Below are 12,253 nucleotides of genomic sequence, written 5' to 3'. Positions count from 1 at the left end.
CTTTGCTTAAACATTTATTTTTATTTTGTTTCTCTCTTCATTATGTTGTTATGTTACACAAATCAATTGCCTTTTATTTTACAAATGACATTATACATTTTATAATTCATAATTTTCTGATGTTCTGTAAGAATTCCCATGAGCCAATATTACATTTTAACATTAAGAATGCATTCCTTCTGGCATGATTCATTGGGGCTTTAAGCTTCAATATTTTTATTTTAAATTTCATGTACTAAATACTTTAGAAGCTGCATAGTAGCTTCTCAACATGTCATACATTGTACATATATTGGGTAGAGAACTTATTATATACATTAAGAAAAATAAAAAACTGTTCTTTTATAAAATATGGACATTTTTAAGATTGAAAATATATGTATGTGTATATACATGCAATTTCATATATAGTAAACAGAAAGATACAAGGAAAAAGACATATAAATACTGGATGAGTTTTCTGAGGAGGAAAGTTTAGAGAAAGAAAATAATGTAAAGGGCAGAAGTGTTTTAATGAACAAGGTGATTTCAAGGAGGTAGCTCTAGTTTTCAGTACTCGATGTTATAGGAAGCATTGTATCTGGAAGGAAGAAAATTGGTGTCTTTCACAAAAGAACTTTCCATACAGTAGTGAAGATTAGAATCTGCCTGTAAGTATTTGGACTAACACTGAAGATGAAATGAATGGAGGAAAATGGAGGTTATGGTTGAAATGTACTCAAATGATACCTTTGGGGGTGAGAAAGGGAGAGAGAGGGACAGAGCGAAAAATGGAGAAAGGAACAGAGAAAGATGAGGCAAAGGGATCATAGGCGTGGGAATGGCAGTGGGAGAAAGACTGACAATACCAGCACATTTGGAAAATACCAGAAAATATAGCTTCCACATTTTATGAGATCAGTCAGGAGTTGTTACACCTCTTCTCTAGTGATAGCAAAGCATTTTAATGTGTCAGCATAGCCAGAGATATTGCAAAATCTGTAAATAAAGGAATAATTAATTAGGGCATTTTAAAATATGGTGCTCTCTACCAACCAAGCAGTAGTACATTTTTATCTGCTACTGAGCCCAAAGAATCCTAGTTAGTACTGTACTTAAGAAACTTCATATTCCATTCTTTTGTTCAGTATCAATTCTATATTTTACAGTCTCCAATATGAATTTGGATCTTGATATTGTATTTTTAGTTTATTCCTTATCAGAGCTAGGTATCTTTGAGTCCCATCCTATTGTCTTTATATTTCATTCCATTTTTGTTAATTCAGCCTTATGATTTTCTCTTCCTTTTTCATCGAGTCTATGATATCTTAATGAGGATGCCAAAAGATTCCTGAAATGTTTTCCTGTAGACCATTGTTGGAATTTGTATTCTCTCTGATATTGGCACTATGATATTTCCTTTGCATTGTTCCATAATTTTATAGGTGCCTTGTTTTCTCCTTCTCGCTTTTCTCCTCCACAAACAAAGTGAGATTCTATGAAGTCTTGTACATGGTACTCTGTTTTCTATTTGAATGATTGTTTATTACCTTGTGTTGGAAGGCAGGCTGATGTGCCCAATTCCTAATCTAATCTGCAGTTTCTAAAGAAAACAACAACAACAACAATAAAATGTTCATTTAATTCAACCCTAATTTACTGAGCTTGCAGCATGTATCCACAGGGGCTTGTTCTATGACAGCTGCATGTATAGCTGCCAGGGTTTGTTATGCATTTACCTCTCCAGAGAAAATTTTACATGGAGGATGGGGGGAGACTATAATATTGCCTATGAGGGCATTAGGGTACAAGAGGCCTTACCTTACTATGCATCTACTGTGTACCAGGTACTATTTTAGGCACTGGAGATACAGTGGAGAATGAAACAGATGAGGACTGCTGACCTCATGCAAATTACATTCCAGGGAGGACAAACGGAAATAAGAAAGATTAACATGTAAAACCTATGGAATATTAGTGATAGATTCCAAGGGAGAAAAGAAAGGAGAACAGAGGATTTGGAAGTGTGTGTGCCTGTGTGTGTGTGTAGATAGAGTGGCAAGAGAAGGCCTCACTAAGAAAGTAACATTTAAGTAAAGGTCTAAAGGCAGTGAGGAAATGACGGATCACCGATGCAGGAGCATTTCAGGCAGGGGAAGAGTCAGTGCACAGCCCTGAGACAGGAGCGTGCCTGGAATGTTCAGGGAACAAAAAAGAGGCCAGTGTGGCTGGATCAGAATAAGCAAGGGGGTTAGCAGAAGGAGATAAGGTCAGATAGGTTCGGGAAGTGAAGATCAGGTCGGGACATGGTAAGGACCGGGCTTTTACTCAGAGTGAGAAGGGACTCTTAGAGAGTTGAGCTGCCTCCCATGGTATCTGGCTTTCTCTGGCTGCTGTTCTGAGAATGTATCGTCAGGGAGTAGAGTGTCATCAGGGAGATCATTTAATAGGCTGTTTTGAAAAATCCAGACCCATAAAGATGATGGGGTTTTTTGACTTGTGTTGCAGTAGTGAACTTAGTAATAGTACAGCTTTCTGAATGTGTTTTTAGGGCAGAGCCGAGAGGACTGTGTAATGAATTGAATGTGGGCTGTGAGAGAAATCAAAACGAGGAGTTAAAAAGAATTCTTAATGTTTGGCCTGAACAAAAGGAATAATAGATTGAGCCCTAGGGAACTCTTAAGTTTAGAGGTCAGAAAAATGGGAGAGACTAGGAAAGGAGATTGAGTAAAGTTGACTTTCGAAGTGAGAGGAGACCTCTGTGTACATGTAGTCCAGGAAACTAAATTAAGAAACAATTACAAGAAGAAGGAAGAATCCTCTGGGTCAAATGAAGATGATAAGTAAGACGAGGACTGAGGATTGACCATTGAATGGTAACGTTGATAAAGGCAGTTTTGATGGGCCTGAGAAGGAGAGTAGGTATGAGGGGAAGCAAAATCTGCCTTCCTGTACTTTGGGGGGCATTTTTTTCTTTTCAAGGTCGTCCTTGGGAAGGCCAGTTTTTCCTCCTCGGTGGCACCATTCACTTAGTTTGCTTATCTGTGTAGCAATGGGATACAATAATTGAGCTGTATGCAGAGCTGATAATCAGGCGGTTGATTGCCAGTGTCAATTCTGAGTAACCAGGTACGCCCTCTGTTGTCATGGTGCCCATGCTGTATGATGGTTAAATATTTTGAATATCATCTCTGACTATATCCAGACTAAAAGGTCATCTTTCCTATGAGTTGTAGTTGGATGTGCTCAAGGTTGATTAATTTCCATTGAAATTCCTTTAGAAGCAGCAGAATGTATTAGAAAGAGCACTGAATTTGGAAATACATGAGCAAGGTTCTCATATTGGACCTAAAACTTTTTAGTTGTATGATCTTGGATATATGACTGACTTGATGTTATTGATGCTCAGTTTTCTCTTGCTTAAAATGGAATGAAATGATGCTGATTCTGGTTCTTTCTGTCTCACAGAATTTTGAGGACATATATAGGTACTATTGTACATAAACTGTAATATGGTAGACAATGTAAGGAACTCTGCTTTTATTGGGATTATGCCACTATTTTCAAATATTCTACAGACCTCTCTGTGTCTCAGTTTCTTCCTCTGTCAAATTGGCAAAGTAGTAGTACCTACTCCATAGAATGTTGTGTCATTGTTGTTGTCTGTTATTATAGTATCTGGAATAATGTGGTTAACCAAACAAGATATTTCAGTTCAAATATTACCCTGACATAGTCAATTATAAAGTTTGGCTCTCTGTTAGTAATAACTGCTTCTTCCATTGGATGCTTAGAATAAAGAGATTATTATCATGGCATGTAGAAGATCTTTCATAATTTCTTTTCATCTTTGTTGAAGAAAACATGGTTTTCTGATTTGGCTCTTTGTGTAATTTAATGTAAAGAAAGCAGAAACTCGATATAGAAAAAACAGAAATAACTCATAGGAGAGTATAACTCTAAAACTCTTTAATTTTGTCATTGATATTGTTGTTGCTTTGTTAGAGTGTAAGTATGTTTCTCTTTCCTTTTTTGCCAATGTAGTTCAAACTTGGGATGCCCCAAATCCTGCTGTCTCTCTCAACAGTTGTGGATATTATATATTTACTTAGAATGCATCTCTTTTCCTCTTCTATGGTTCTCAGAATCCTTTATAAATAGCATTTACCATTTAATGGAGAACAAATTTAAAGTATTAGAATACACATGTGTCAGTAAGCTGCTAAGAGAGAGAATTTAGAACACAAAAGTTGAAGACTTGAGAAAATGTGAATTTTAGAACATTTTGGGGGTTCTTACTGTTAACCAGATGTGGTGCCCACTTTATTTACATGGACATTTCAGTTCTTCTACCAGGCTAGAACCTTCCATGGTTGTCCACTTGCTTGGGGAAACAATTCAATAGTATGTTTGAGAACTGACCTTCCAGACAACACAGATACTATGTTTGAGAACTGACCTTCCAGAACCTGCTAATTGGTATGGGATTCTGGGAGCATATAATCCCAAAATGCCACAATCTGTGTGCTCAGAAATTTTCAAGTAAAAATCTAAGAAAGTAAAATGTGTTTATCACCTTCAGAGTTTCCTGACCCATGACATGAAACTGAGTTTTCATATGCTGCCCTTGAAAGCATAATGCAAAATGTATATTTTCCAGCTGGACTATAGGTACATAAAAAATCCCACAAGATTATCACTCTATAGGATTTTATTATACTCTTCATTTATTCTGTTAAATTTTAATTAGCATTTTATATGCTATAGTTACTCATGATTGAAATATATGCTATTGGCTATCAACTAGTTCAGCATTTTGTAGTCTTGACCTTGAATCCAGTAATCCTAGTTCATGAAACTTTTTTAAAATTATAAAAGAAGAAGTTCTCTATTTCACTATGGTTATTTCTTAGAGAATTAGAGAATCTTTTGGAATATGTAAAAATATATGGATTATTTTGCAGTCATTTCCATCATTTGCTGTGCTCAGGAAATAGTCTAGAAATAGTTGAGAAATACTTTCTTTGAAAGTATTTCTGAGGTTGTCATATTATCTGTATTTTTACATGTATATACATATATCGTATACATATATGTATGTATGTGTATCTGAATATATATATATATATATATATATATATATATAGCTATTTGTTTTCAAAGGAAAAATACTAGATTTGCACTGGAAAATTACAGTAGGCACTAGAAATGTGACTATTTACAACATTTAAATTAATTAAAATTAAATGAAATCAAAAATTCCTTTCCTTAGTCACATTGACCATGTTCTAGGTTCTCAATAACCATATGTGTCTAGAGACACATATATAGAAAAGTCAAGTGAAACCTCTTTATGATGCTGTTGTTTAGTCACAGGAGAATTGCTCTTACTATATATTAATTGCATTATAGCTTGTTTTTTCTGTGAGTAGTTATGTTTTAGGGCATATAGCATATAGTGTTGTAACAAGCTCTTTGAAATAACTATAGTAATGGAGTTCTTCTGCATCAAGGTTTAAAATTTATGTCTATGTAGTGACACTATGAGCTAAATCTAACAGCATCTAATTTTTTCTAATTTGCTTCTGTTGTTCAATAATTAAATCTAGTAAGGAGAAATGAACAAAAAAAGCTCTTTGAAACTGAATCTTTTTCCTTGGAAATGTGAGCATTGTGACAATTTTAGAAAGAAAAATTAGCCTGTTCTCTTAAGTTTAGATACAAATTTTTCTGCTAAATTATTTGTGCTAATAATTTTTTCCATTGTATATACTTTTTAACTGTAATATGAAATATATATATATATGTATGTATGTTTATGTTGCTAGGATTGATTTCAGTAATGTATATTTGAAAGATAAACTCCATATTTATTCTCTAACATTTTATCCTTCCAGTGTTATGATTTGCCTTTTTTGCAGTATTACCTTGAAATGCATCTGAAACTATTATGTAAAAATGTTGAGAGCTGAAATCCTATTATTAAAAATTGTAGCAATTCAGGATGAAAATGACTTGTGCTTTCATTGCTATTTTGATGCTTTTGGTGACATGAGAGTTGAGGAGGAAAGTCTTTAGATCCACATGATAAGCTGACAGAGTGAAATATCTTAAGGCTTAAAAGGGCAAGTAGAAGTTATAATTACTGTATAGCTTCCCAATCCTTGTATTGAAATACTCACCTTTGCTATCATGCTGCAGGCCATAGAGCGAGAAAAAGCCGAGAAGTTCAGAAAACTGCAAGATGCCAGCAGATCAGCTCAGGCCCTGGTGGAACAGATGGTGAATGGTAATTACACAGAGTTGATTTAGATAATCTTTTTAAGGATTTGATAAACACATAGGTTCATATTTATCAGCTGAATTATATCAGACAAGCACTTCCTGAATTCAAATTTAAATTAAAGAGAGTTTTGTGAGCTTTTTTACTATTCCTTCTTAATGCTAGGCAAATTATTAGAGGAAATTTCACTTTGAGACCCATGGGGAAAAATAGGATGTGGTAGAATATTCTATCAATCTGTTGCAAAGAAATCAGTTTTGATACTGCTGTACAGTCCTGCTAGCATGTGTCCAAGTAATTCAGTAAAAAAGGTTTGCAGAGATAATTGAAAATGTACCCAATCATATATTTTAAAGTGATTAGAATCTGTTTTTAAATCATATTTGCAATACTCTTTCTGAACAGAATAAAATTATGTGGAAAACCTTATTAATACTCCTATTTCCTAATAATATATTTGCAATTTTCTATATTGTTTTTCATGCTATTCTCTCATTATTAAAAGTATATCCTCATGGGGAGCCTTTATATCTTAACTTTAACTTTTGGGGGGGTGAAAACAAAACTACCAAAACAATATTTTCTTTAGTGAGAATTAAAATTAATCTTTGCTAACACCCTAGTGTCCCAAAGTTTTCTGAAGAAAATGTATTGTCATCAAATATGACAAACTTCTTTCATAATGTTTATACTACCATACTCATTTACAATTATGAGTAATTTTATGAAAATCAGGGATAATGCTATTTCTGAACAAGATTTTTTTTTCATTTTGCATAGGATATGTTTACAAGAATATAATAAATAAGTGTAGCAAATGTTTATGTTGTGCATGTCAGCTTTTCTAGAATCTGCCTGCTTTCTGTGGCATGAATGAATTATTTTTTGCCTTAATTGCCATGTTGGCATTAAAAAGTTCAATGAACTGCCTAGGAAATCAATTCATTTTCTTCTTTTAATGAGCCCCAGCACTGTATTTGATTTTTAAAAAATAAAAATAAAAAAAGCAAATATGACAAAGCTGAGGATTGAATTAAGAAGTTAATGAATATATAGACAATGCAAAATATTAATCTTTGTTTTTTGTATGCATGTTGCTTGTGATCTTACCTGATGAGTTTAATAACACCATATTCATGTTAGATAAAATGATATGATCCTAAAATAGTCCCTGTAGCTCTTATATACTTTTTCCCTTGTGTATCAACTTTTTAATTTTAATAAGATGTCATAAAAATCTATTCTTTAAAACGGTCTCATTTCATAATTAAATGTCAAGCATAACTCCAGATCATCTGACAATGACATTTGTCACTGAATGATTCAAAAGGCATTGAAACCTTTAGAAATGAAGTGAATGATTACCTGTTTTGGTAAGTGATACTGCAGACAGGATTAAAATGATCGTATGATTTTAGTGATAATACCGTTTTTCTAGATTATTGCCAACATAATTCTAACTTTGTGAGGCATGGAGAAAAATCAAGATATATAGTAGGCCTTTAATAAGTATTAATACACTGATTAAACTCTGTTTAGAAAAGCAAAATTAAGGCAGTAATTGACATAATGACACTGATTATTTTGGTCAGAAAATAATTAACAATACCTCTGCAGGAAAATGCTGATTTGGGTACTAAGCAAAAAGCAGTGGGCGTGGGGGTGTTATTTGAGACATTCCTGATTGGTTGACTATATTTATCAAATTTTAGACTTCTCATTTATTCTGCTACTGAAGATATGGTCTAATTGATATGTGATTAGACTCAAGTTTGAACTATAAATTGAGAGGCTATTTAAAATGACCATAGCTCTTCATTAAATCATTAAATGTTTATTAATCATTGCTTCATTAAATCAGTTAACATAACATAAGATTAAAATATAGACTCAAAGATTCTAACTTCTTATACTATTTTACATCTTTTGCAGAACAAAATGCATAAAAGTTATTTTATGTGCTTGTGCAAACCAAGTTAAGTCAGACAGACAGTAAGTGCCTCCTTAGATGCATTTTAGAGGAATCCGTAACTGTAATTTACAGTATTTTTTCTAGCATAGAGCCAAGAACTCGAGTTTACTGGTGCTACTCACGAAGCTGAAAGACAAATTAAAGTTTCTCTAAGCCAGGATTCCCAACAGTTATCTCAGTAAAGCTCTCAAATTTAGCAGCCCAGAATCTCCTTTCTGATGTGGAGCAATAATAAAACTCACAAACATATGAAATACATAAATTCTTGCCCTATTATTTATTATTTATTTAGAGAGGAAAATAAAAGTTGAATCCATGTACTTCATTTAGGATCCCATGTAAATGGCTGTTCCTTTTCACTGCATATCTTGAAGTCCTTGTAATTTAAGATAAAGGCAAATCACTTTTTTTACAATGTTACAATATTATCCCACTAATAATAATATATATATTATATATTTTATGACTGTGTTACCATGATAACAACACTGAACATATATATTCATCAATATGTATGAAGACTAGCTTAAGTATAGCTATTATATTTTTAAAATAACATTTTATAAACTATATTTTATATGTATATATACATATGTAGCAATCTACATTTTCTACTTAAAATAATTTACCATAAGATTGGATTGCTTTTTCAGTATTTAGAATGATTTTGGAACTCTCTTTTGAAATTTGCCTTCAGAATGAATCTCTAAGATGTGCACAAAAACCCTCCTAATTTACATTTTATATCAGTTTTGATTCTATATGGTACTCCTCAAAAATGTTATCCATCTGCATGATCAGAAATGTTTCCAAATCACTTTTGTCCGCTTCAAAATCTCTATTGAAAGAAGGATGTTTTAGTGCCTCTTAAGAAATGCAGAAAATAAAATCTATTAGTTCCAAAGGCAATTTCTTGAAGGAATTTAAGAAAGGTGTTGGAAACAAGGGGAGATGGGAGGGGTGGTTAAGATCGTTAAATTACAGAGATTACCACAGCGTCAGTGTAGAAGTGACACTCATTTGATGTGATGAACTTTTGTTAAAAGTCAGTTATATGTCCCCACAAAACTATTTCTTTTAATACACTTTCAGTTTTGCAGAGTCATGTAAAAGTGATGATCATGTTGAAGATAATTTTCAGTTTGGAAACTGTACTTTATCAAATGCAGAAAGCTGTATATGTGATGTTAAAATGAAGTTAATAATGATTATTTTATGAGTTTTAAAATAATGAATTATATTCGAAGAATATTCATAGTATTCATAACCAATTCTTATTAATGTATTTGAGTCTTTTTTTTGAACAAAAAAAAAAGGAGTTGAATAAATTCCTTGCATGCTTTAAAGCTATACATGAACATTTTCCTTATGGATGGCCCAGTTCTTTTGGTCAGAGTGTAAGTGACCTTCATGATCATAACAAACTAGGAAGTGAGGCTACATTGCTACTAACAGGGAGTGCTGATTAAAAAAAAATCAAGTTTCTGGGGTTTTGATATGAGTTTTTGGAATATCTTTAACTTATTTATCTCTTCTGTAACTCTACTTGTTTTGTTTGAACTAACATTAAAATTAATTTGCTGTTCCTATGTTGGCATCAGTTGGTTGGATAAGGATGGGGAATAGTTTGGCAGAGTGTTGAATGGTAAAGAGTAGCTCTTCTTATTGGAGAAATATTTTCAGCAATATAATCCTCATGAAGCCTACAGTCAACATATAAGACTAGGATCAGAGCCTTAGTTTTAAGAAATTGTTAACTTCCTAGAACTTTAGTGAGGGTAACTTTGAGGCTAGCACAGGTGGCTAGTGATCTGAATATATATTTCCCATAACCGTGGTACACTCAGAAGGGGAGTTTCTCAAATGTTTTGTTTACTTTCCTTAAAAAAAAGGATGCGATATAAACTTCTTTAATACTTACTTATATATTTAAACAAAAATAGGATAAAATAAATATTTAGAAAATGTTAGCAACTAAACAATCTTGCTAATATTTCAATATAATTGATTATTAATTAATGAATTCTGGCTTCCTAAGATTTTATTTTGAACAGGTTTTTTTTGTAACTGAACATGCATACTTCAAGGCAAAAGCCTTTAAGTGTGTGAGTGAGATTACAGAATTTCAGGGCAGTCTATAACCAAAACCCCATGCAGAGTTTCACACGTAAGCATATGCCTACTTTCTCTTTATTTCTTCATGCTTAGACTTCGTTCTTGATCCTTTTGGTAAAATAGTGTTCTTTCACAGAATATATACAGTCTTCTTATAAATTAGCTTTTATATATAACAACAACAACAACAAAAGCCTGGTTCAGATAAATTGCTTTGTCTTATTAATATTGAAGTTACCAAAAATAATCAGTTACATCAAAGCAGTTGTTTTAAAACACATATAAATGTAGCTCAATTTCCCCTTCTTTATGCCATAAAATGGTTTCACCGCTATTTCCAGAGGAGACGCTGTAATATACTTAACTAATAGGGTTGGTGATGTCTTCTATATTAAATTGGGTTCACTTTCAATTCTTTCAATTTCCAATTGTGATTTTCTGCATGTCAATCAAGAGCCTGAAGACAATCACATGAAGGAAATGTTTAAATAAAAGTAATATTTATCAGTATTTTAGACCAAAATAATATCTTCAAAAGTATCACCCCTGAGTGATACTGAATGGTATGTCTACTAAGAATTTTAATTAAATAGCACACGGCAGTCACACAGAGAAAGGGCTCTTCTTATCTATAATATTAACCAAGTAACTGTACTTTTAATATTGTGGCTCATAGCTCCTTAACTGCTTGCAGTTTGAGTCATTTGAGTTTGAGTTTGGCCAAAAATTTTTTGTCAGTTGGATGAGGGCAAGGATTAGAGTCAGTTTGACTCACCTCAAAGCCAAACCTCTTGTGATCTGTTCACATTGCTGGGAAGCATTTTCAGTGGCAATAACTGTTATAAACATATATTTTAATGGAAAGAGAGTTTGCAGCTGTTCTGCATACCAATAGGGCATGGAAATGGTACTGTTTTGCAGTGGTCCAGCCTCTCCATCGTGAATGAGCAACCTTCCACAGATGCACCCATTTCCTCTTCTCTTACTCTCCTCAGTTCCTAGCAATTTGATTTATGCTTCCAGTTTCTCTCCATGGCACTTGGAATAATGCTCTACACAGAGTTCACACTCAATAAATGTTGTTAATTGACAGACACATTTTTCTTGGTTAAACTCTAATCTCCAAAAGGAAGAACTCCTGTGCGTGTGTGTGTGTGTGAGAGAGAGAGAGAGGGAAGGGGAGAAGGGAGGAGATCATACTTGTCACTGCTCTTGTGGAAAATTAGTGGCACAAACGAATATGTGAGGAATCTTACTTTTTCTCATGTTTGGAAATAGAAAAAAAAAAAACGGAAAAAGGGCTCTATTCATTTTTTTGAAACATGACTTACTAGTTGTATAAAAGCTAGCGTGGTCAAAGAAGTCTCTAGGAATTTAGTCTTACAATACTCAGAATTTGTCTTCATGAATTCTGAATACATTTCTATCACATTGTAGACCATTATATTGAGTGCCAAATAGAGTTATAATGATCCTCACTTAAAGTACAAGGAAAATAAGGAGACTATTTATTAGCAACCTTATTTTAAGTTTTTATTGCCAATATTCTAGTTCAAGAGCTCTGAAAACACAGGTTTTGCATTATTCTACCCTGGTTTCATGGCTAATGATGAATATACTTAATGAGGAATACTTCACTTTAAGTGGCAGTTCTGAAGTACTTGCATGGAAGGTGGTGCACAATTAAAATTATTCTAACAGTCTGTTATGCACTGTACACAAGTAATAAAATTAATGGATGCACTTCAAGTAATGATCCATCTCCTCTGGGTGCAATATATTTATTCATAGATTATTTCAGGAGTTATTTAGAATATGAGATACGAATGGATTATGATCCATCATCCCTGAGATTCTAATGTGCTACTACAAAATGGTTTCCATAAGTATTGTTCATAATGCCT

At 33.1% G+C, this 12,253-nt stretch overlaps 1 protein-coding gene across 10 annotated transcripts in view; it reads left to right on the top strand.

Annotated features, from left to right (window-relative positions):
- Positions 1-12,253, top strand: part of DMD (dystrophin) — a 2,178,366-nt gene that overhangs the window by 572,447 nt on the left and 1,593,666 nt on the right. For all 10 annotated transcript variants that reach the window (XM_037821041.1, XM_037821045.1, XM_037821047.1 and 7 more), the window contains one exon: positions 6,181-6,268. In XM_037821041.1, the coding sequence (XP_037676969.1) occupies positions 6,181-6,268 (88 nt within the window). The remainder of the gene's footprint in view (positions 1-6,180; positions 6,269-12,253) is intronic.

Source organism: Choloepus didactylus, chromosome X (assembly GCF_015220235.1).
Source record: "Choloepus didactylus isolate mChoDid1 chromosome X, mChoDid1.pri, whole genome shotgun sequence".
NCBI lineage: Eukaryota > Metazoa > Chordata > Mammalia > Pilosa > Megalonychidae > Choloepus > Choloepus didactylus.
Note: the sequence above shows the minus strand (reverse complement) of the source record. Positions and strands in the feature narration are given on the sequence as shown.